General features: G+C 36.5%; 1 protein-coding gene across 12 annotated transcripts in view; it reads right to left on the bottom strand.

The window, feature by feature from the left end:
- The window catches only part of NR3C1 (nuclear receptor subfamily 3 group C member 1), a 111,889-nt gene that overhangs the window by 13,067 nt on the left and 72,905 nt on the right, over positions 1-25,917 (bottom strand). For 6 of the 12 annotated variants that reach the window (XR_011505792.1, XM_014850282.3, XM_070517261.1 and 3 more), the window contains exons 3-6: positions 18,025-18,188; positions 11,675-11,791; positions 5,818-6,096; positions 4,108-4,252 (exon numbers count right to left, since the gene is read on the bottom strand). Coding sequence is in view for 10 of the 12 variants with exons in the window: in XM_014850282.3 (XP_014705768.1) it covers positions 4,108-4,252; positions 5,818-6,096; positions 11,675-11,791; positions 18,025-18,188 (705 nt within the window). In the remaining 2 variants the exon portion in view is untranslated. Of the gene's footprint in view, positions 1-4,107; positions 4,253-5,817; positions 6,097-11,674; positions 11,792-18,021; positions 18,189-25,917 lie in introns of all 12 variants that reach the window. The other 6 variants (XR_011505791.1, XM_014850278.3, XM_044780711.2 and 3 more) reach the window with 1 other exon arrangement.

Here is a 25,917-nt window from a genome sequence, read left to right as displayed (position 1 = left end):
ACAGATGGTCAGAACTTGAATGTATACTTCCTGACATCCAAAACCTGCCTGTCACAGACACCAGAGCGGTATGGAAACACAGTAGGCTAAGAGAAAGGAGGTGGCGATGGCCCACCTCTATCATACACAGCAGCATGAAGACACAAGAATGGGAAGTAAAAATGCCCTCTTCACAACTATTGTTCCTATAAGCCATCCATCCTCCAATAGAGCTGAACACTGACTAAAAATGATCCTTCAACAACTAGCTGAAATCTTTAAAAAGCACTTTTCTGTATCCCATAATTAAAATGAAACTAGTTTAAATTTATTGAGAAAAAATTTCTGTAATTCTTACTTTATGTAAGGAATGTTGTGGCATGATCAGGTTATGCTGTGACTGTTTAAATCTAAATTTGAGTGCCTCTGAAATAAAAACCCTAAATTAGATTAATTTTGTAACAGGAAAAATTAACTTTTCATATAAATCTCTGTTCACAGTTTCAGTTGCAACTAAATGACTTCAAGTTGCTTTTTAGAAAGTGACTGTAAGTAGTAAACATTGCCAACCTGATATTTTTAAATAAGCATAGTTGGATTCTGAAATGAGCAGCCAGTACTTAGAGATTTTCAATGTGTCTTTGAGTTTTACATTTAAGCTATGTATATTTATCAGTTAATTTAAAATTTGATCAAACAACTTAAATCTTGTTAAATTGTGATGCAGTGGTTTGAACAGTCCTCTTTGGCAAGAGCCTGTCAAGGTGACTTCTTTCTCTGACACAGATACCTAAGAGTGTGTCTGTGTGGAGCTCGGGTCTGGCCAAGCACACGGCAGTGCCTGCTAGCTGAGGGCTGAGATACTGCCCCTTCTTAGAATACAAAGAGGTTGATTACAGCATATATATTTCATTTAGCTCAAATGACATCTCCTCCAAGGAGCCATTAGCCACCCTATCTGAACTGATCTCTCTTTAGTAAAAACTGTATCACAATCTAAAATTATTATATTTATTTGGTGGTCATCTGTCTCTCCTAACTAGAGTATAAGTAGTAAAGGTCAGGAAACTTGGTTGTCTTGTTCTCTGCTGTAGTTCTCTTCTAATGTGTACCAGGCACATGTTAGGAGTGTGATGAGTATTTGTGGCTCCCCTCGAATCCATTCTCTATCATATTATCCTTTGTTTGAAACCCTCCACTGGCTTCTGCTTGCTTCTAGAATATTCTGTTTGACTTGGCCCCTGTCCACTTCTCTAAACTCATACAATATCCTCAGTGGCTTTCTCTCAATTCCTCACACAGGCCAAGGGTGTTTCTAGCCTTTGCACTCATTTCCTCTGCCTGGAATGCCCTACCTTTCACAAAGCTTATTCTTTTGTACTATTTAGTGCTCAGCTATTTAGAGAGGTCTTACAGTCCCCAAATCTAAAGTAAAGTGGCACATACTTCTCTCTCCTCCTCTCCCCCAGTCACACTATTGTATCATGACTTTCTGAAATAATTTTGGTCATTTCTTTGATTTTTCCCTATCGGAATGTTAGCAGGGGCCTCTTCTAGTGTGTTCACTATTATAGCTCAAGCTCCTAAAATAGTGTCTGGCACTTGGTAAGTACTCAAATATCAGTGAATGAATACCGTGCTGGAAAATAAGTATCACCAACACAGATACAACACCAAGTTTAACTGAATAGTTCAGCTTGGATTTCAAGACTAGTTTTTTATGCAGCTCGCCCAATAAAGGGAAAACCTGCAATCTCTGCTGTAAGTAGTTCCCATTTATCCTGCCAGATATATAGCCTTGGAATTACCTAGTAATAGTATAAAGAAGACATGTCCTGGATCTAGAATTACCCCACTACTTGCAGTTTGTTGCACAATGCGTAAGAATTTCTTTTAAAATATCTGGAGCTAGTATCATCTAATCTCTACTGAAACACTTACAATAACTTACTACATAATAAGGTAGGCCCTCTCATTTAACACTCAGCTCAAATAGATGCTTTTCTATAACTTCTACCCATTATTTTTGTGCCTGGCACATCCAACAGATAAAACAAAGTTTCCTTTATCTTCATAAGAAAGTCTCTTCAGGCTGTCCTCATCAGTCCCCAGTCTCCTTTTCTCTTTCTTCCAAACATCTCTGTTCATATGTTCATTTCCAAACTCCTTGCTACTCTGGACATATTTAAAATTGTCACTGGGGGCTGGCCCTGTGGCCGAGTGGTTAAAGTTCTGTATGCTCTGCTTCAGCAGCCTCGGGTTCGTGGGTTCAGATCCTGGCTGTGGACCTACTCTACTCATCAGCCAAGCTGTGCAGGCATCCCACATACAAAGTAGAGGAAGACTGGCACAGATGTTAGCTCAGGGCAAATCTTCCTCTCACACACACACAAAATAATAATAAAAAACAGCAAAGTTGTCACTGTTACTTTTAATATGGCATTCAGTTCTGAACACAAACTACTAATGATGGATTGACTCACATAGAATGCAGTGGAACTACTATTCTAATAATGTGGTTTAAGATTTTATTAAAAATTTTTTGGGAGGGCTGGCCCCGTGGCTGAGTGGTTGAGTTCTCACGCTCCACTGCAGGCAGCCCAGTGTTTCGTTGGTTCGAATCCTGGGCGCGGACATGGCACTGCTCATCAGGCCATGCTGAGGCAGCATCCCACATGCCACAACTGGAAGGACCCACAACGAAAAATATACAACTATGTACTGGGGGGCTTTGGGGAGAAAAAGGAAAAAAAAAATCTTAAAAAAATTTTTTTTGGGAGACAGATCAGTGGCATGGTTGCCTGGGGTTTGTGGGTTTGGATCCCAGGCATGGACCTACACACTCCTTATCAAGCCATGCTGTGGCGGCATCCCACATACAAAATAGAGGAAGATTGGCATAGATATTAGCTTAGAGACAATATTCCTCAAGCAAAAATAGGAAGATTGGCAATGGATGTTAGCTCAATCTTCCTCACCAAGAAAAAAAATTGGGGGGGAACCCTTGTCAGCAGCACCCAGAGCTCACAATTAAAGAAATCTCTATCTTATTTCACACAAACACAAATCTCCTTTATGTTTTACTCTGCTCATGCCAGGGGTATGTGTGTCTGAACTCCCTGTTTGCATTCTAATAAAGGAGAGAAGCGGTGGGCACGAGAAGTAGTAGTACAAGGTAGAAAGTGATAAGAACTAGAGATATACAGTAGAGAGGTCTCATATGGTGAAATGAACATCATGAGCTAAGAGTATGTTTTAAGAATGGATCATCTGAATGGGAACAATGAGTATGTGAAGGGGAAGAACAAGACAGAAAATGAGGCCAGGGTCTGAAAAGCCAGAAGCCATGCTGAGTATGCACTGGGTGGTCAGTGAGGAGACACTGAAGACATCTGTGTTGGGGAGATATGTGATGTGATCAAACTGTGCTTGAGGAAGACAAACCTAGTCAACATTATGGAGGATACAGCGGAGGCAGAAAACTAGTTAGGAAACAACTGTAATGAGGTAAGGGGAATGGATACTTGAAATATTTCACAGGTAGAAGAACAGGCCTAGAGGACAAAAGAATAGCTGATTTATGAAATCTTAAAGCTTAGTTGGTTCTCTCTCAATTGAAAAAAAAATTCTCGTACTCATGTTCTTTGCAAGTCATAAACATTGAGCGAGCTCTGCCATGCAAAGAGATACCTCTTATCTCTGGGTCCATACCTTCCTCCCCTCAGTCTAGATGTCCTCTGTAATTGTCCCTACTGAAAGTGAAATCAACATGAATTGTATCATGTACCTTTTCTTTGCTGGAATAGGGTTACATAATTAAAACAATGTCACAGTAAGATTCTTTTTTACTTGCTATAGACTTAACTGACCCCAGAGATGCTTCCTGTTTAAAAAATATCCTGAAACATGTCCTGGGACAGTAATATTGCCACATGTGCATTTGCTATACATTACACCTGGCCTGCCTTAAACAGTGATAAACAACTATATTTCAAGTTTGTCCAGTTCCAAGTTACCTAGTAGGACTGATTCATTCCTGAATGATCACAGTAGCAGTCCATTAGGAAAACATCAGCTGGTTAAAAATACCCCCGTGAATACAGGGAAAATGACTCACAAATGACTTACTCATTAATAATCAGATCAGGAGCAAAACACAGCATGCTTCCACTTGATTGTCTGTATGATCTCCACCCCAGGGCAAATGCCATGAGGAACATCCAGGAATATTGCAGTAGGGTCATTTGGTCATCCAGGTGTAAGTTCCTGAATCCTGAATTAGGAGAAACAAAGATATGAGGAAACACTCTAGTTGTCAAAGAGAAGATCATCTCTCTGAAAATTGCCAAGGATGAGAGATCAGTTAACCTTGTGTGGGGGACCTCTAACAGATAAGGAAAATGAAGCACCAAGTGGGCACAGTTTTCCTTTGTGATCTGACATGTTAAGACCAAAGCCCTGTTCCTCTAGTGGCAATAAATATAACCTAATTAAGATTGAAAAACAAGAAGAAATTCTGTATTTTTGGTAACTCGCATTTTACATTAAGAACAATAGGAGACAAAGGTCTATGTGGAAATGTGCTTACCAAATGCAAAATTAGAATAATTGTGCTTTAATTTGATATTATTTTAGAGATGAATGTGAAATAATAGATTGTTTAAGGTACCTCACATATAGGTCTCTTCTGTTAAAGTTTGATTTTTTTAGTTTATATATTTCTAGATTACATTATACATGGTATATGTACCATTTGGTATATATGGTATCAAATTAAGTTCTGTCAAGCATATGATACTTTCCTAAATGATTAATAAATCCTGTCTAACAAATCAGAAATGTTTGCTCTTAAGGAGAGCCAATCCAAAAGGAAAAAAGAAGTTTAATTGTTTTAATTCCTTTAGTAATACTAGTATTTTGCCAAAACCTATGCTGTCTTTCATAATGACAAATTTTGGATAATGGAATGTATATCTTTTAAGTATAAAAACAAAAACAAGCATTTGAAATTAAAATCATACCAAAAAAAAAAAAAACCCAAAGCCCTCAGTACTTTTTAATAGCATTCAATGTAAGACAACTTAACAGTAGCCAGTTTCTGTCACCTTTTGCCTATTGAGGTAAATATGAACTAAATATAATAAAATAGAAAGCCAAGAGTCCTGGCTTGGGACATTATTCATTCCATGAATTTAAATTTAAAAATTTCCCCTGATATTTATACCTCTTTTCCCCTTGATAGAGTAGCGATGACAGGTCGTCAGGTTACTTCATTCTTGTTCTGTCTCTATTCCTCTCTAACTATAAAGTTAGGGTTGATATTAACATTGACCTCTGCTGTTTCATATCATCTTAAAAATTAGATGAACTAAAATTTAAATTCCATGTGTATCATTTTTAGTGAACAGTTAAAATCATTCTACTTTAGTACATTTTGACAAAATATCACTATGCTTGATTTTTACCAATTTTACAAACAACCTAATTTTTAACATTGAAGGAGAACAAACTGAATTCTTAGAAATATTATACATTTTCTTCCCCTAGACTTAAGTGTAAAAGGAATTTTGAGTAAATCCTGTAACTCAAGTTCTGATGTTACATTGTGTTATCTGAAATCACCAAGCTCTGAGTAATAATCTCAAAAAGAGCGAGCAGTATAAAAGTTTTATTACAGACTCTCGACTCTCCCATATTTACCCAGCTCTCCTCTTGTTAGTCCCCAGAACCGAGTAAGAGAAACAAGACATACCATGGGACCAGGATGATAAAGAGCTGGAGTGATTTTAGGAAAATACAAAGGTTTGTACCTTAACTGTGTCATCTTTTACATCTTACCTGGTATCGCCTTTGCCCATTTCACTGCTGCAATCACTTGCCGCCCACCTAACATGTTGAGTGTGGTCATGATCCGCCAAGTGGAGTCTGGAATAGAGCTATCATATCCTGCATATAGCACTTCGGGTTCAATCACCTCCAACAGTGACACCAGAGTAGGGGTGAGTTGTGGTAATGTTGCAGGAACTATTGTTTTGTTGGCAGGATTTTCAGAAGTTTCTTGTGGGGAGACTCCTGTAGTGGCCTGAATTCCTTTTATCTTTTTCTTTGTTTTTCGAGCTGTGGTATTAAAAAAAATACACAGAGATGAGTTGTAATGGGAAGCTCTGGGTGGCACAGTTTATTCAAGAGGTATTTTAACTTCTCAAACTATTTAGATTGAAAGAGGATAAATGTTTTATTTAGCATTATGATAAAGTGACATGGGAGAAAAAAATTTTTCCTGAAAGCAAAGGATCAAGAGGAACCCATTTGTATATTAATTTCTTCTCCAAATAAGACAGTTACTTCTTAACTACAGTTTATACAAAATTAAGTGTCTTACCACACTATGTTAAAACAATCTAAACACATCACTTATATAGATTCTTCCATAAATTAATCTCACTTTCATTCCAAAGTCAAAATTTTTGTTAGTTATATAAGGCAAATTACTTTTACTATCATTTGAAAGAAAGACTGTAAGCTTGAAATACCAGACTAGAAACTGTGGCTTAGGGTTAATCTAAATTATGGTAATATATATAATGAAGAGAGCTATATTATTTATACCCTTGCACAAAGTCCCTTTCTTCATTCCATAGCCTTCTTACCAAGATAGTAAGATGACAGAGCAGATCACATACTAAAGACAATATTTGTTCTAACAGCAGAAAAATTTCTTTTTACCTTTATATGATGGGGATCCTAATCGGTACTAAAAACTTTTGGGGAGATAAAGAGAAAAACTTTGAGTTCCTTCACATAAATTATCAGTGGATAATTTTGCTGTTACAAAAGATTTATATTGATGACTCACCCATTCTCATATTATATATAAAGTAACTAAAGCTATCTTTTATCTTTGACCTAGTATGGAACACTGTAATCAAATTACAACTTGGATTCTGTAGATTTTTTAAATAAACGTATTCATACTCTTGAAGTTACTTGTTTTAGTGACAAATAAGAATTATATTATTCTTCTTTAGTATATATATATATGCTGCCAAAGCGAGCACAGAATTTTAGTATTCTTGAAGAGAAAGTACTCAGAGCTCCAGGGAAGGGCAGGGAATGTAATTTATATGGAAGAAGAAATGTACCTGCTTCAATTATCAGGGATAATTTTGCTAAGGGAAAAGGAAATGCTAATTACTGTTTAAAATAATAATCAGATCCTCTGTCCCTAAAAAGACAAAATACATAGTTGGCGAGGATAGGTGTGGTGGCAGGAACTATATCTCAAAAAAGCCTGTCCTTTACATTGAATAGAATGGTCCCATTTCTTATTGTGCTCTGTGCTGAATGTGGTAGTGAGAAATTTAAGAGTTTTAGTTAACATTTCAAAGTAGAGAAACAGGATCATGACAGATCTATTCACATTTATTTTACTAGGGTCTGTTGAAGACAGTGTGGTGTAGGAGTAAAGGGCATACATATGTGAATTTAAATCCTGGCTCTGTCATTTTAGTAGCTGCATATCTATGCAAGTTATTCCCTGGGCTTTAGTTTCCTCTTCTGTAACATGAGGATAATACTCATACCTATCTCATAGGGTGGCTGAGAATTAAATCAGTTAAAATATGTAATGCTTAGAACAGTTCCTGGCACACAGTAAGTGCTATATAAGAACCATCATTACCTCCACTGGTAGTAGAATATGGTTTTAGAATATTTTGAATTCAGACAGTACGAGTCAATAGAGGAGTGGTAAAGTTTAACAAAGGAAGAGCTCCTGTACATAAGGCAACTGTAAACAACTAAAGGTGTCTCACTGAAACCCAGATCTCAGTAGCATGGAATGTACTTTGTTGACAAAGTAAAAGAAAACATGCATGTCCCAAATCAATACACTGAGAAGGAACTATAAAAACCTCAATTAACCATAACTTTAAGTTGTCTAGACTGTGTGTTCCTACACTCCACATTAGAACAGGGAAGAAAGGATAAGGACATACTGGAGGATTTAAAAAAAATCTTCTGTGACTCAGTATATAACTAGGTTGATTTCTTACTATTTATGTATAGTCTTACATGAGAGAACTGATGCTTTTGAATAAAGCTGAAAAAGCACTAGTGAGCCCAAGTGTGTTGTACTGACTTGCTCAAGAAAGAAAGTGTACTAATGTTTTCATATAACTTTAGTAAGGAGTTGTTAATTGAATTAGTTAAGCAATCATTGTTTTTAAGCAATTTAGTTAAGATTTTACTCCCTGTATAAAGTTCCTGACCCCTTGGAGCACACAGTAGGACAGCTCCTGTTCTTTTTTCATAAAAGTAATCTTATTTAGTTTAAAACTTAGCTTAAAAATATTAGGTATGAAATCTGACAATGTCATCAGTCTCTTTGCCGGAAAGTTCCATTGGACATTTTATACAAAAAATAAAACTATAATTTGGAATGACTGCAATACACTTTAAAATGAGGTAACTATAAAACACTTAGGATCACCATTAAAAAATTCATTTGTACTTAAATGCCAGGCACTTTAAGCAGTGAAGAAGGCTGCCTTAAAATAAATCTTGAGAATTACTTGGTATGGGGCAACAGTATCAAAATACACCACTTGCAGTACTAAGTTACATTTATAGAGAGAGACTTGGGCTCTGAGAGGACCAACTGTTTCTGCAGTTACTCTGGGCTATGGTGAAACTGCTTGGCTCAGGGGAAGCACTCTGATGAATAAGAGAATATTTCTAAAGATTGTAAAAAAGTAAAAATAAGCATGAAACACATGGCTCATCTACATTGTTCTTAAGTATTATGGTCTGCCAAACATTTCTGGCACACACACATAACTACTCCAAATAAAGGTGTTGTATATACTGGAATAATTAAAAACAAAAATGAGGCTTTCACACTAGGACCACACATACACAAAAAACCTTGTGAACTGAGAATTTTCAAAACCTTTCTTTCACTTTTTCTACAAGTAGAATAACATTAACAACTGCATATGTGCTACCTGATATCTAATATATTATTAAATGACAAACTAGAGCTTTGTAAAAGTGGACATAATGTTAATCTTGGCCCTACTCTAAGGCATTTTTAATAATAGGAGAGTCCAAAATAACCTCTTGGAGTAGAAGCATGTGTATCAAAGACTAGCATGCAGTAGCTCTTGATGCCAAGTTTCTCCACTATTCTGATCGCTTATTTTGACAACTTACAAAAGCACACAGTATGGTTCTTTTTTAATACCGTGTTTTGAGAAATTGCAGCTCAGTTTACATTGTACGCTTAAATTTTATTCATTCAAAAAAATTCTGATTTTCACCAAAAGATCTGATTAGAAATGGCAGTGATGGTATATTTGATAAGAGAAAATTAGATGTCACTTGCTGCCTTGGTCTTCCTTCTAGTGATGTAAAGGTAAAGGGCACTGCAATTGTCACTAAATTTGTAAGAGGGAGGAGAAATGGGACAAACTTTATAGTTGATATATCTTATTTCTTTTGAATAAAAATTCCCTTATACCTTGGATAGAAGAAGAATTGTCTGGAAGAGCATTATATGCTTAAATCTCCAGAGATCTAAATTCAGGAAAAATGTTACTGGGTAAGCAACCATACTATATTACTGATATGATAGGATTTTATTTGGGTTTGTCCTTTGAGTCAACTTATTTCTAAATATAAAACAGCTGAGATGAAAACCTGGGGATTAAAGGAAAGTAGTAAAATTTTGGCTGGAGAAAACAAACCAATCAGTAAAAACTGACATGTCTTAATATGTACTTATTTAAGTGGTCAGAGAGCAGCAAAATGAAACTTGGTAAAATATGTGCAAAGATCTGGAATGTAAGAAAGTGAGGAATCTTGGTATTTTTGTGTGTGTGTGAGGAAGATTGTCGCTGAGCTAACATCTGTGCCTTTCTTCCTCTATTTTTTTTTTTTTTATTTTTTTAAAGATTTTATTTTTTCCTTTTTCTCCCCAAAGCCCCCGGTACATAGTTGTATATTCTTCAATGTGGGTCCTTCTAGTTGTGGCATGTGGGACACCGCCTCAGCGTGGTCTGATGAGCAGTGTCATGTCCGCGCCCAGGATTCGAACCAACGAAACACTGGGCCGCCTGCAGCGGAGCGCGCGAACCTAACCGCTCGGCCACGGGGCCAGCCCCCCCTTTCTTCCTCTATTTTATGTGGGATGCTGCCACAGCATGGCTTGATGAGTGGTGCTAGGTCCGTGCCTAGGATCCAAACCTGTGAACCCTGGGCTGCTGAAGCAGTGTGCACAAACATAACCATTATACTTACCAGGCCGACCTCAATAACTGTCTTGTTTTTATTTAAAAAAGAAATTATCCTTGTGGCACTGAAAATGAACTTAAACATGAATTTGTAATTAATCTCTGAAGCTTCTGTAACATCTAGAAGAAGATGTGCAGCTATAATTTTCTTTAAAATCAATGCTTAACATGTTGGCACTCTGCAGTAAAGTTTAAGCAAGCTAGTCATGCTCAGAAAAAATTTGGTTAAGTGATTGCTGTGACACGATTGTCTGTAAACATTTGCTATGGAAATAATAGTAAGTGAGAAGATAATGTTGTGTATGTGGTTTGAGGAAGTAGACTCTTCATAGTCACACCTGTAAATCTACTTTATATTTAAAAACACACACAGTGTGTGCTAGATAGCTACAACAGTTAGTCTCTCTTCTACCAAAAGAACCACATGGTTTCCACTTTCCCTCTAATATCACCATGTCTTATCTGGATTAACTTATGTAGTCATTTAATTGGTCTCTTTATACAAGATTTAAAATTCAGTGTTGCTTCTTGCAGGAAACTTTCCCTCCTTTTCAGGACAGAATTAGGTGACCCTCCTCTTGCTTCTGTGGCTCTGTTCCTTTTGTAGTGTGCCATACCATTTTGTGATTGACCCTCCAACCTAACTAGACAACAAACTCCTTAAATACAGGCACGATTTTATTCATTTTATGTCTCGTGCCAGCCTTTTTGGTGAGTGCTTGTTGAATGAAAGTGCTATTATCACAACAGATAAGAAGCACAGAGTTTATTAGATCACCACCACCACCTGCATGGAACTTTCAATTTCAACTAAAGCAGATTCCAAACATTTTCAAACCTTATAACTAGTTTCAGGTTTCTTCTTTATTTGAAAAACAAAACAAACAAAACCTATTCAATGCCTCCTTGAGGAGTGTTTCCCCCCCTGCAGATCTGTAATAAAACATAGGTACATATAGCACCAAGTAAAAGATAAATGGACAGAAAGTTATATTTACATTTTCTGTCCATTTACCTGTCACTTTTCTGTCATTATATGTATATCTGATACAGAAACATTTCCAACCATAGGGAATAGTTTTGAGCCTGAAAAAAGGAACAAGAAAGATAAAAGTAATGTTGCTTCAAGTTTTGTAAGTTTCATTATTACAGAGTTTCCTTTCGTAGTATATAGTCTGGCTATACTGAAATCAGTGTGTGTAATAAAAGCTTGTGAATACACTTAAGCAGAATATGAAATATTCATTAAAAAGTTCCTATTCTTATTGAGCAGTAATATAAAATTATACTAGTTAAGCACATATTTACTGTAATGACTAATACATCTTCTTGCTTACATTTTTAAAAGTTGAATGATAAATTTTTATATGATGCAGACAATTCCTTTCAGGTATTTACATTACCTTCCAGGTTCATTCCAGCTTGAAGACATTTTCGATAGCGGCATGCCGGGCAGTTTTTTCTTCGAATTTTATCAATGATACAATCATTTCTTCCAGCACAAAGATAATTGTGTTGTCCTATAAAGAAAATAAAGGCATTGTTAAAATTTCACAAGTCTTAAAGGATATTTTTATGGAAAGACTCTGTTTTTGTTTGGGGTGGGACATAGCCAAAGACCAAACGCATTGATTAAGGAAGGTACACTGTACTTGCTTACATTGCCATTACAAAGTTAAGAGGTCAGCTTAAAAAAAGTCTCTTCCTTTTTCTGTTTGACAAATTAGACATAGTTCATTAAAAAATATTTACTGTAGTATACCTATAGAAAAGCGCCCAAATCATAAGGGTACCATCTAAATTTTCATAAACTAAACACCTCTCCATGTTATCAGCTCTCAGATCAAGAAGCAGAACAGTACCCCATAAACCCTCTTCTTGCTCTTTTCCAGTCACTACCCACCAAAGGTAACCTCCTTCTTGTTTTTTTTTTTTTTTTTTTTTTTAAGATTTTATTTTTTCCTTTTTCTCCCCAAAGCCCCCCAGTACATAGTTGTATATTTCTCGTTGTGGGTTCTTCTAGTTGTGGTATGTGGGACGCTGCCTCAGCGTGGTTTGATGAGCAGTGCCATGTCCGCGACCAGGATTCGAACCAACGAAACACTGGGCAGCCTGCAGCGGAGCGCGCGAACTTAACCACGGGGCCAGCCCCAGGTAACCTCCTTCTTGATAAATTGTGCTTTAAACAGTTTCTTCTTGTAACAGTTACAGACGATGTCTGTAATCACTATTTTATTATGGGACGACTAAAGAAAGAGGAAACTGGTTAAATATCTAGACAGTCCCAAAGGGAAAATGACTTTCATTCAACATTACACCACCATATGTAAATAAAATGTGCTCCCCCTCCCAATTTTAAATGAAGTGATAGGTAAATACTTAAATGTTAAGGTTGCCACCAACTCGTCAGGTGAATCACAGACTTGGCAAACTAAACTACAGTATGTAGATCTTACAGAGATCTGTTCATTATTTCACATGCTTTTAGAATATAAGAATATTTGAATTGACCATTGACTGCAAATATTAAAGACTGTTACTGTCTAAAATCTTCTGGCACCCTGTATTAAAAGAGGTAAAAGTGCAGTTTTCACTTTTGTGGCAAAAATTTTTAAGGAAAAGACTAAAAGCCTCCCTCCCCTCCCCTAAATGCCCATTCTTGTAGTTTTCTTTTAATCTGGTTATTGAATGTTGAAGAAAACTATCTGAGGATCAGCTGGCCTGGCAAAAACTGAAAGGATCCTCCTATGCAAGACCAGCTTATCTAAATAGACACACTAGATAATTAAGAGTCCATACACTAGAGGGGATGGTCTTCACAAGACTGCAGGACATTTCTCTTCTCAAAAATAAATCATATTCAAAGAAAAGGGAAAAAATCTCCATTATCCATTCACTAAGTTGACTATACCTAGTTCTGATTTCTGGGAAAAGATCTTTTATGCATAAAACAACCTAAGACTTGACGTGGATGAAAACAAACTATATTCACTTCTTCCTAATATGATAAATCACAATGCTCTTTAAGTTTTGGGTAGATGGTTAACTGTATCAGGTTCCGTTCTTTGTGAGGAATAGGCCACAGAGTTAACTAATGGCCTGCAATTCAGCTTTGTTCCAGAGCTGTTCTCCACTGCCAAATGTCTGTACCAGCTGTTTCAATTCCTTTCTGTATTGTGTATACAGAATCTGTGTGTAAGTTTCCTAGCTTCTTTACTTGGATATGAAAATGGAAGCACTAACCCAATAATTTTATCCTATATAAAGCAAAAGTAGGAACAACAGATGCATCCATAGTTGAAGCAGTTATAATATAAAGAAGTTCTACAACATAAGAATGTCCCCAAATCATTGTACTGCAGTTACTGGAGGAGACAATTGAAAAAATTACTAATTGCTAAAAACAGAAAAAATTTCAATGCTTTATTTATATTCAACTGAAATAGCAAATTGTGCCTATTATGCTAATAATGATTTTTTTATCCCACATATGTCCTGAGCACAACTAAGAATCTGAGCTACAGGATCAGGGGGCATTGTACCTTCCTGAGTTAAAATTAGTCCTGTTTGATTATTAGTATGATAAGCAAGTCTGTATCTTATCTATAAAACTAGGAGTTTCAACTAGTGATCACTATTTTACAAGGTATAGACATGTATCACTAATAGTCACTCCCTGTTGATCCTTTTGATAAGATATGAGACATCTTAGTTTGGAGTTCCTATGTCTTCTACCACTTGGTAAATTCCCTTTCTAACTAAGAGAGTAGATGTCAGAAGAAGAGCCTTCAGGCCCGTTGGAATTTCTTCACATTGTTTTGTTTGCATTGTATTTATTTTTATGGCTAAAATCAATTTTTTTAATTATTTTTTTGCTGAGGAAGATTCGCCCTGATCTAACATCTGTGCCAATCTTCCTCTATTTTGTACATGGGTCACCACCACAGCATGGCTGCTGATGAGTGGTGTAGGTCTGCACCCAGGAACTGAACCCAGGCTGCTGAAGTGGAGCACACTGAACTTAAATACTAGGCCATGGGACCAGCTGTGGTTAAAAAATCTATTTTTGGCAAGTGATTCTGGTTTCTATTTATGGTAGGTGGGGTAGCCAGCCCCCAAGATGAACCTGAATGGTCTCTGTCTCTTGGTATTCATACACTTGTGTAGTCCTTTCCCATATTATATCAGTATTGGTCTGTGTGACCAATAAAATATGGTAGAAACGACAGTACATCACATCTGGGATTAATTATAAAGACGTTATGTTTCCATATTGGTCACATTCTCTCTTGTGGACGATTTGTTCTGGGGGATGCCAGCTGCTATATGGAGAGCAGCCCTAGAGGCAGCCCACATAGTGAGGAACTGAAGCTTCCTGCCAAAAGCAATGTTAGTGGGCTTAGAGGTGGATCGTCCAGTCCCAGTCAAGCTTTCAGGTGACTGTATGAATGTAACCTCATGAGAGTTCTAGGACTACTCAGCTAATAAGCTGCTCCCAAATTCCTGACTCTCAGAAACTGCATGACATAATAAATTCTGTTGGTTTAAGCCACTAATTTTGGGGGTAATTTGTTGCACAGAAATAGGTAATACAGTAGGGATAGTAAAGTTGGTTTTTTTAGTTAAATTTTAAAAAAGAGTGAATCAAGAAAAATATTAAGTAATAAATAGAAGTGATGCACGGACATGATTAACATGAAAGTGGTACAGGAAATGGGAAACACAGCAAGGGCATGTTCTGGGGTTTTCTGCAGCTTATATACCCTATTTGAAGTATCCAAGTTTGAAACGTGAACTGTGACTATCAGCTTGAGCTTCTTTCTTTACCTGCTCTCAAAACAGTGTGGTGTAGTAGAAAGTGCACTGGTAAGGTGCCAGGAAACCCTTGATCTGAATTGCAGTTCTATTTCCTAGCGGTGTGATCTCAGTAATGTTTCTTAACATTTTTTGAGCCTCTCTTTCCCCATCTGTAAAGTAGGAAAATTAGCACCTACCTTTCTGGGCTTCTGCAAAGGTTAAAGGCAATATACTGTAGAAGGTTCTTACAATAGTGCCCAGCACATTGTAAGCACTCAGTAAGTGCTAGCTATTAAATAATTCCTTGTGATTACTTTCACCTCAGTATCTAACTAGATTATAAACTGCCAGGTGACAAGACTTTTATCACATACCTCTCAGGGCGTCAGTGTAGCACTGAGGTTAAGAGCCTGTTTGGAGACAGCTGTGTTTGAATCCTAGCTCTGCCACTTAAACTTTCTGAGCCTCAATTTCCTAGTCTGTAAAATATGGATCCTAATAAGATCTAAGCACTCACAGAGCCATTAATTAAATGGTATGACTTATATAATATAAAAGAGTAACTCGTAAATTAAGTACATGGTAAATTAAGGATAGTTGATGCCTATCCTCCATTATGACCCACCAACAAAAACTGTGCAAAAGGAACATAAGAAAAAGGGACTCAAGGAAAAAAAAAGGCCACTAAACTAGTATAAATCGAAAGAAATAAAGCTACCCAAAGTTCTTTTCTGTATGTAGAAAAGCGACTCCCACAATACCGAATAAAAAATTCAAATGTCTATCCTTGATCTGGGTTGTATGGACAGTAAATAAGTAAAACTTGTGCAAATTTCCTAAAACTACTTAAATGTTGGGGTATTTTTTATACTATGCCAATTTTGGGGATAACCTATAATTTCTAGCAGGTGTTAAAAATGGAGTACAAATCATACAAACTACATCTTTGTAAGTGTTTAAAAAAGTGCTCCAAAATATGTCTCTGGGCTTTAAAACATATTTCCATCATGTCTAGATAGGAAAAGTAGAAGAACTGTTATGAGTTAGGTTTTCAAAGGATTAGAGAATTTTAGAGCTGGAAGGGACCTTGGAGAACTTTAAAATGTAAATAAAGGATTTACTTAACAGTCTACATTTAAACCTTTTCTTACTAATCATGTGATCTAGCCATCATACTTAACTGAAATACTTAGATGATAATAAACATTTTAAAATAGTATAGCTAACATCCAATGAAATTTTACCTAAAAACAAGTATAAGGATTTAATTCTAAAGCAGAGATTAAGCCCAGAGGGCATATGGCCCTCATTCCTGTTTTATTTGGGGAGGTATGTTTAGTTTAGTTTAGTTTTTGTCCTTTTTAAATTGCATTTGGATGCTTTTAGGCAGGCCATGCTTGCACTCTCTAATATCAGTGCCTGCCCTCTTTCTCCCAGTTGTATTATATTTCGCCAATTGACATATACTTGGTCCCTGTAGGCATTTGAATTTGTAGCCCTGGTTTTAAAGAATAATTTTAGTTAAAATGGAGGAGAATGAAAAATGTTTTTTTAAATACTCATATTTAAGTCTCCATTGTCTCATTCTGAATTTCACTTTCAGAAACCAATTTGTCAATATTATTTATTATATAATAAATATGTATTATTTTATTATTTATTATATTATTTATGTATTATTTATTATAACAGCAATAATGTATTACTGTCATTTCCAGGATATAAATGCAGTGATAACTAATCAAAGTGCTCAACAAAGAAAAGTAAGGACAAGAGGAGGCTTCCTTTTCTTGCATCTGTGGTAAATAACATCTACCTTGTCAGAGGCCTTGCACTAAGCGGGGCTGGGCTTTACTTACGAGTCTACTCAATAGTAGACTGGTCAAAGCCTGTATCCCTGTGCACTATGTGGGGAAACATGAGTAATTTTATAGTTGGTTATGTATTAAAAAGTAATCCAAGCAAAAGAAAATGACTCATCTAACTCTTAAGGATATGCAAATACAACTCTAGCCAAATCATCATCCTTATCCTTCTTATACTGTGAATGAATAATTGTATTTCTTTCAAAATTAATATAATCAGAGCTTTAGGTAATTCATTCAGGACACACTGCCTTCAAACTGTTTTACAACCAAATTACATAACAGTTTTTTTCCAAGAGGATTCATCGGTAGTATTAGAAAATTTTAGAATAACTTCCAACAATAATTTGCTATGGAATGAATTTCTCCTTCTTTAAGGAGTTGATGCTATTGCCCTTGTCAGCAGGCTGAAGCCATAAGAAGAGTAAAGTTTGTATTATAATATTCATGTGGTGAAATCACCTTCTCTAAAACACAATCTTTCCTGACCTCCTGAAGCAGTTTATCACTTACTCCTCTGTGTTACAATCTCTGTACCTTCTAACTGTTAACTCATCTTTCACTTCAAGTAGACTGTGACCTCCCAGAGGGCAGGGATCAGGTCTTAGGTTGTATTTATACAACTTAGCACGGTGCCCTGGCTCAATAGAAAAATTAAAACCAAAACACTCCCCCCTACCCCGTGCCCTCAGTTCTCATTGTCATTCATTTTTGCTGGACTGGAATCATTGGTGGCTTTAAAACCAACTAGTTTATGGGACTTAAAGCCTGTTATTCTAATACAATGAGCATTATGTTACTGTCCAAGTCTAACACCATCATTTCACATGATAACACTTTCTTAGTTACCTTCTGTTCTCTGACCAAACTCCCTCCCTTCAATTCATATTTTTCTATTTTATTCTAGTTCTGCCTGTGTTGCTTTTTTAAGAAATCTCTTTCCCACTGCAGGACCGAGGAGCCACTCTCCTCTCCCTGCTTTACTAACTTCTAGCCTTAATGGGCTTTGCATATAATAGAAATTTCAAAATCCACTCTGAGAAACAGGAACCAAATAGAGGAAAAATAAAACTCTTCAAAACACACACTACCTTCCACTGCTCTTTTGAAGAATACTTTACAGCTTCCACAAGTCAAGACCCCATAATGACATCCTGAAGCTTCATCAGAGCACACAAGGCAGAGTTTCGGAGGTGGTCCCGTTGCCGCTGAGGAGCTGGATGGAGGAGAGCTTACATCTGGTCTCATTCCAGGGCTAAAGAAGAAAGCAATGTTATGATTTAAGTGTCAGGACTGTCAAAGGAATATCAAAATACAGTTCTTACTCCACAGTGAGTGTGTTCACACTGAACTCTGGCTTCAAGTACTAGCAAGCATTAAAATATCCTATCTAAATTTATTCAAATAATGTTTTGTTCTTATTTTATACAAAATTAATAGTGAGGTCATTTCTTTTTTAAGTATCCCCTAAAAAGAACAGTGAAATTGTACTTCACTTAGAAATTACAATTTTTAGTTGCTTAGGATTTATAATCACCTTTATTAAGGTGTCATTTACGATAACATTCACCACTTATAAGCATACAATTGATGAGTTTTGTTGAACAGACAGTTATGTAATACCACCATGATCAAGAAATTGTATTATATCCATCACCCCAAAAAGATGCCTCCTACTCCTTTAATTGCTTAGGACATCATTCCTCCCCCCCCCCACCACAATTTTAAGATCTTGTACAGGCATCTTTCTAAATTTACTCAAGTCTCATTACAGATCTACCCACGCCCTCTACTAGAGTAAAAACTTTTTACAATATTAGGATTTAGTCCTATATGTCTCATTCCCAATGTAATCCTAGCTGAAACCACAGTTTCTTATGACTTAGAAAAGACTGATGCAGAAACATTACTTTCTATAACCTTCTTGTCTGGCTTGCAGTAAGACTGGAAAAAGCACTAGGCTTTCAACAGAAAGGACCATCCTGCCCTCCTCACTCGATGAAAATATGCCCTGGAGAAATACTTAGAAAATGGGAATCTGCTTCTCCTACTAGGTCTCATCTCACTACAAGGAGTGTAGATTTAGTGTTTACAGATAAATATTCTTTTCCTAATTTGTTATTTTGAAAACTTTCAAAGTCTCAGAAATGTTGAAATAACTGTACCATGGATATGTACCCTTTACCTATACTCACCAATTCTTAACATTTTGCCACATTTGCTTATGAAGATGTATTTTTTATAAACCAAGGAAACATCCTTTTAATGTTGGAGGAAAAACTCACTATAAAACATTTCATAATAGATGATACAATGGTTACTAATGTTGTATCTTCCTAAAGAATTTTTATCTTACATGCTAACTTTAGAAATATAACTGTATTGTATAACAGAGTTTCTAACCTTCTAACCTTGTGTAACTGTAAAAAGAGTCTCTACAAAATTTCTAGAGGCTTCCTATTCCTTCTCTGGTTATGCGTTTTTCAGAAACACGGATGGTAGCAATCTGTTGATTTTGGAGCTCTACATATTAAAGTGTTTTGTTTTTCACCTATATAAGAACTTTCATAAACATACCATTAACTTTCTCTGAAATTTTCTTAATTTTCCTATTCTCTAAAAGAGATGGCATTTAGGAATAAACTTGGGGTGTTAGTTGTCTCTTTGTCATTCTTCATTATTGCAGCCAGTAACAATACTAAATCTCAATTACAAATGTGATTGAATTAATTCACAGAGCAAACTAACAAATTGTCTTGGTTGTTAACATGGTTAGAAATTATATTTATTAAGTAATATCTTTTTTGTTCTGTTTTAGGAATAAAGTTAAAAGGTAATTATAGAATGACAATTTGTTTTATAAATGTCACTTGAAGTAATTAGGCCAATAAATCCAAATAAGCTCCTCTTAAATTCTGTCCTGAAATGAAGCTTACTGCACCTTGCCAACCCTCTGTTTGTCTAAGAAGCTCAGTCAACAGGACAGCATTCCCACGACCCCAGTTCTGGGAATAGGCCCCATGGTTTCACATTGTTCTCTGAACACTCTCAAGAAGAATTTCTGGATGTCTCCATATCACAAGGCATTGATTCCCTGCTAGATTTAGGAGAATGGACCGAGTACATATTGAAAGCCTACAATGGAAGAGAATACCTGAAATGACTCTCCTGTACGTCTGGCACGAGCCACCCTTGATTGATGGAAACTTGTGACTAATGTAGAGGGCTGCTGCTCTGGGCCAGAGTTTTACAGAGAAGTAGGAAGGTCTTGGAATGAGTGAACAGAGCAATGCCTTAGGGAGGCAAAAACTTCCTTGGCTTCTGTTCTGAAGATGCTCCTATTCCTGCTCAGCCAATCTCTGTTACCTGACATCTATTTTTAGGAACCAACCAGTTGTTTTTATATTTAGTTTATGGAAAATGAGTGCAGTATTTAAAGACTTGAAAGGTTCTGTAATGTTTTCCCAATCAATTATATATATCTATTTTTATACGTAAGGTATATATTTATATGTACACATACATACATGTATGTATGTACTTAAAATAGTACTTTGTAGTATTCTATAGTTTTAAAACACTTTCATGAATAGAATCTCATCTGTCCTCTCAACAAACCTGTGAAAAGGATATCACCACCTCTAGATGAGGTCATGCAGTAATAGGAGATTGATCAGGCAGCCTATTTGTGGTTAAACTGACTTGTTTCAGATCTTAGCTCTACCACTTAAAAACTTGTATAACCTTGGGTAGGTATCTCCTACTTTGAGTCTCAGTTTCCTCATGAGTAAACTGGGAAGGACATCACCTGTGTGTGTGTTGTGAAAACAGGAGAACACACAGAAAGTCTAGCACATAGTTCCTGCATATAGAAGGTACTCGATAAACGTTCATTCTTTTCTCTTTCAGGAAAACTGCAGATTTTATCAAAAAGCATTATAAGGGCCAGCCTGGTGGTGCAGCAGTTAAGTTCACACCTTCCGCTTCAGTGGCTCGGGGTTTGCTGCTTTGGATCCCAGGTGCGGACCTATACACCGCTTATCAAGCTATGCTGTGGCAGGCATCCTACATATAAAATAGAGGAAGATGGGCACAGATGTTAGCCAAGGGCCAATCTTCCTTAGCAAAAAGAGAAGGATTGGTGGCAGATGTTAGCTCAAGGCTAATCTTGCTCAAAAAGAAAAAAGTATTACAAGTATTGTGTAAGTGGAAAGTAGTAGTATTCTGTCTAAAACTAAAACCTAGGACAGTATTCCCAAATTCTCACTTATAAATTAGAGCGTATGCAGAACATGTTCAGGCTACTCAACCCTTAGCCTCAGATGACAAAAGAGAAAGTTAAAACTGAATGAACAAATGGATCGATAGAACTGTAGCTAAGAATCTGGATCTTAAGTCAGGCTTTGGCATCCCTTCAGGCAGTCATTCTAGGCTACATCAGATTAGAACTGAGTACATGGAAAGCTGCCAAGTGCACCACACACATCAGTGGAAAAAATCAGTCTTCACACAAATATGAGGACTTTGATGGCACATAATGAACACCATTGGGAGAAATGGATGAATGCAAAACAGTATTCAATCGAAGACGTGACCCAGCGATATTGCTAAAAGGACTAGGGTGCAACGAAACGGTTAGAACTCAAAGGAAAACCATATGGAATCACCATCTTTTAATAAGAAAACAAGGCAGAAAGAAAGAAAAAGCACACCATAATAAGAATGCATATTACACCCCCTTTGAATGGAGAAGCTAAAATGTCCTGGTCTTTGCTCAATGTGTGTTTACAGCTGTGCCAAACATTCTGAAGATGCTAAAAGATTCTATTCTGAACTGACTATATCCAGGGTGCTTTCTTTTAAGTGCAGAGTCATAGGAACAAAATACCTTGTTTCAGGTGAATACTTGAAAGCTGTTTCCCATTCAGAATGGAGTGTGTGCTGGACACCAAGTTATTCCTGAGGCTGTGTTCACATTAGAGTTGAGAGAGAAAAAACAAATAAAGCTGGGTTTTTCTATTTAATTCTCTTCCAAGAAAAGCAACTGATGAAAGGAGGATCATAGACAGACAGTCATGGATGGATCATGAAAGTTTATAACACACCTTGAGTAGCATGTAAAAAGTGCAGGTAAATTACACTCTTTCATTCAGCACACACTTTCTGGCACCTGAATGCCAGGTACTGTGAGGATACAGAGGTCGGATCATATGGGCAAGTCATATCATGCATGAAATGCATTACTGAAATGATAATGAACCTTGAAACTTTGATCGAGGTAGGAGTAGCATAATCTTTTTTAGCTGCCTTTTGTGTCAGTACTACTAGGAAAAGAGTCAGCGATATAAACAGACATTACATCTGAGTTCAAATTCTAGCTCCAGTGCTAGCTGTGTGACAGGGGCTTGTTGATTTAACCCCTGAGTCTGTTTCCTTATTGGTACCATTTTAGGAACTTTTATATGTTAGTTACATAAAAGTACTGGCATACATTTGGTGATCATCAAACAACATGTCTCTCTCCTCAACCCCCAGGCATTAACTTCTTTTTTCTCCCTCCCCCAACTCCTCCTTCCCTTCTGGAGGATCTCAGGGAAAGAGAAATAGTCTTCCCTGTGAGCCAAGGGAGGATTAATGGTCCTCCAGAAGCTTAAATTCAGGTAATTGTAGATGTTCTTTTTTGATACTACACCAAAATTTGACAACTTAGTTTTTTAAAGGTTAGTTTTGCAATGTGGAATCTGAAACCATTATCAGTGAACTTGCTGTGACTCTGTTATGTTAAAATCCATTGGTCTGTCTTGCACTTTGAATGGACCTTTTACCCATGCATGATTTTGTACTGTGATGCATAGGTCAGTTGGAAAATACTGGTTCACTAAGTTACGCAGATCTTCCAAATGTTGACACAATTCATGATACAATATAAAACAATCACATTTGTCAAGCTTACAGTGGTAGATATAAATTTTCCAAAACTCTAAATTTTGTTTGAAAGCTCTAATTTTTATCAATTGGCAAAAAATACTGTCAGTTGTCTTCCTTGAAGTGATAAGCTCACTTGAGTCATTTTTGAGAAAACATCTCTCAAATACCCAAGGCTGAAAACCATAGTTTATCCATGGTATACCATGAAAAAAGTGGCTTTTTCAACTCACAGCTTAAACAGTCTTAGATACGTTTTTCTTTGAGGCAGTCATCAAATGCAGCACGAGTGCTTTATGCATCTTCCCATTTTGTCACAGATAGATATTAAAAAGACACATATATTCAAGGGTGGATATTTAACAGAATTAATTATATATTGGTTTTCTTTCTTTTTTAACTGTGAGTGCATGGCTGTGAATACAATGATTACTGTATCCTAAGACACAAGCAGTTTTACTTACCATTGCTGTTGTACCATCAGTGCAAATGTCAACACAGTGAAAAAGGCAAATAAAGATTATGTATTATCATGAAAGTAGTTCTGAAAGGGTCTTGGGGACTCCCAATGGTCCATGGACCACATTTTAAGAATTGCTGTTACAGTGAATAGTGAGGACCGTAAATCAGACAGACTAGATGAAATGCAAGAAATTCATTTGGAAAAAAAGGCAAAAAGGGTATTACTACCGCAGAGAACAAGTGTTAGTTAACAAGGGGAAAAAATCCTGGAAATAAAGCTGCTACAACTGGATTAATTTTTACCTACTACAAATGGAATAGGTATATTCTCATTGGCTCACCAGTTTTTGTCCAAATACCCTAAGTGTTTCTCAATTGGGAGCAATTTTGCTCCCTAGGGGACATTTGGTAATGTCCCCTGAAGACATTTTTGAGTGTCACAACTGGGGAAATGCTACTGGCATCTCGTGAGAAGAGGTTAGGGTGCTGCTAAACATCCCACAGTGCACAGGACTGTCTCCCACAACAAAGAATTCTCCAGCTTCAAATGTCAATAGTGCTGAGGTGAAGAAACTCTTGCCACAAAGCTTTAAGCAACATAAAGTGGAGAAAAAAAGAAAATTCAACATGGACCAGAAACATATTTTAAAACCTTCGAAACTATATCTTTAAAAATGGGGCAACTGCCCTACTGAGGCAACCCTAAATATTCTTTGATTCAAGACAATCCAAAAAGAGATTCAGAACAGAGCTGAGGCCAGGGACTATACAGGTTTAGTGACTAGCTTGAGTCAGTAATTTACTTGTATTTTTCCCTCTAGAGCTAGTCCTAAAAGGTGGTTTTTACACATTAAAGTCGCCTGCACTTTTCCTATCTTTGTTCATTAGGAAAAATGTAAATACTCAGCTGCATACACCAGGTGACTATATTTCCTGCCCATTTATCCCTGCATTCGCTAAAGGATTACTGATTTGTTTGATAATAAGCTACGGAATAGTTTTCAAATCAAACAGAAAAATACTCTGGGAGAAGGCTTTCACAATATTTCTCTTAAATGGTTTCAGCAGGACACATTTTATCTTATTTTATTAAGCCAAAGAAAAACTGATTATTCTCTTTGCGTTTTTGAGAGAGGTTTCTATTGGTTTTAACTTTAGGTGCATTTTAGGACAGTTTCTCAAACTGTGCATCATTTATACTCAATCGTCTTAGGGAGGAGGTTAGAGCAACAAAACTTGTACTGTAATAGGCCAGTAACATTTTTACTAAAGGATGAGTGAAGGAGATTCCCACCTGCCCGCCCCCCCGCCGATCTGTGAGACACCAATGGCCTGTCCATGTCTCTGGGCTTAGTTTCCTTGTCCGTAAAATGAAGGTCTTGAATCAATAAACTCCAAGAAGCTGTCCATATTTCCCAAGGTGTGGGGTAGGGGTAGCGGTAGGAGGTACAGAAGAAAATACTTGGGTCTGTAAAGGCTTCCTTGGATCTGTATATTTATTCCTATAAAGAGAGAATATGTCACCTTATCTATGCTTCTTTCTTAAAGTCTAACACGTTTCCCAGAAGAAATAATTTTCTTTCTCTTTCTAAGAATCAGTCCTCTGGTCTGGTCATTGTGTTAGCTAGCTTAGTTCCTAACAGATGAAATCTTGTAGCACCCCTCTCTCAGGCTGCATGTATTCTCACTTCTGTTTGCTCAGGTTTGCATTAGGGGACGTGAGTTTTAATGGGGAGTAATGATGATGTGGTATACAGAACACTAAGACAAAGAGTAAGTAGCAAGAACAGTGAAGAAAACCTTTTTTCATTACATGGTTATTTCTAGAGTGAAGACCTGATTTTGTTCTATCTGATGCTTTCTCATTTCTTAAGAGCACAGAAGTATAATTATGGTTTGGTACACCAAATTATTAATGTGACATCTTCAAAGAAAGCAAGAACAAGTTTGAGACAGTGGTACACTTATTGCTGCCTTCTAATATATATCTCACTATAATATCCAGGGTTGAAACTAATGGCCATGGAGTTGTGTTTTTGAGCTTGAATCTCACCTTTTTTTTTCTGTTCTTTCTTGACTTGGATTTTTCTCATATACCAGTGCATTTGTAGTTTTATTAGGTTCTATTTTTAGAGAGTGGGTGGTAATATCTTAACATTTTTTGATTAAGTTGGTTCAGCTCTGGTACTATTTGTAGATATCTTCAGTGTGAGGTCCCTTAGTTGAAAGCCATTGTTATTATTAATTATTTGTAATTGCATAGTAAGCCTGAATTTGGGCTTGTGCCTGCATCTTTTGTATTTTGTACACTCAGTTATTTAAACTTTGGGAGTCCTCTTCAGTTTCATTCATGTACATCTACTTTGTAGATTAAGTAGACTTTGTCAACTACGGTCTTTTTTGGGTTTGTAGTTTAGTTTAGAATTGTGTTAAATTGATGGCTTGTATTCGACCTCATTTTACATTAAAGTAAATTATCTAATTTTTGAATTCTAGAATTTTGAACACTTACTGTAATTTGTAATATAGCTACTGTGAAATACTTGAATAAAGATGACAAGGAAAACAAGAATCCCTGTCATTTCCACATCAACTAC

The sequence above is a fragment of the Equus asinus genome, chromosome 9 (assembly GCF_041296235.1).
Source record: "Equus asinus isolate D_3611 breed Donkey chromosome 9, EquAss-T2T_v2, whole genome shotgun sequence".
Classification (NCBI taxonomy): Eukaryota; Metazoa; Chordata; class Mammalia; order Perissodactyla; family Equidae; genus Equus; species Equus asinus.
Note: the sequence above shows the minus strand (reverse complement) of the source record. Positions and strands in the feature narration are given on the sequence as shown.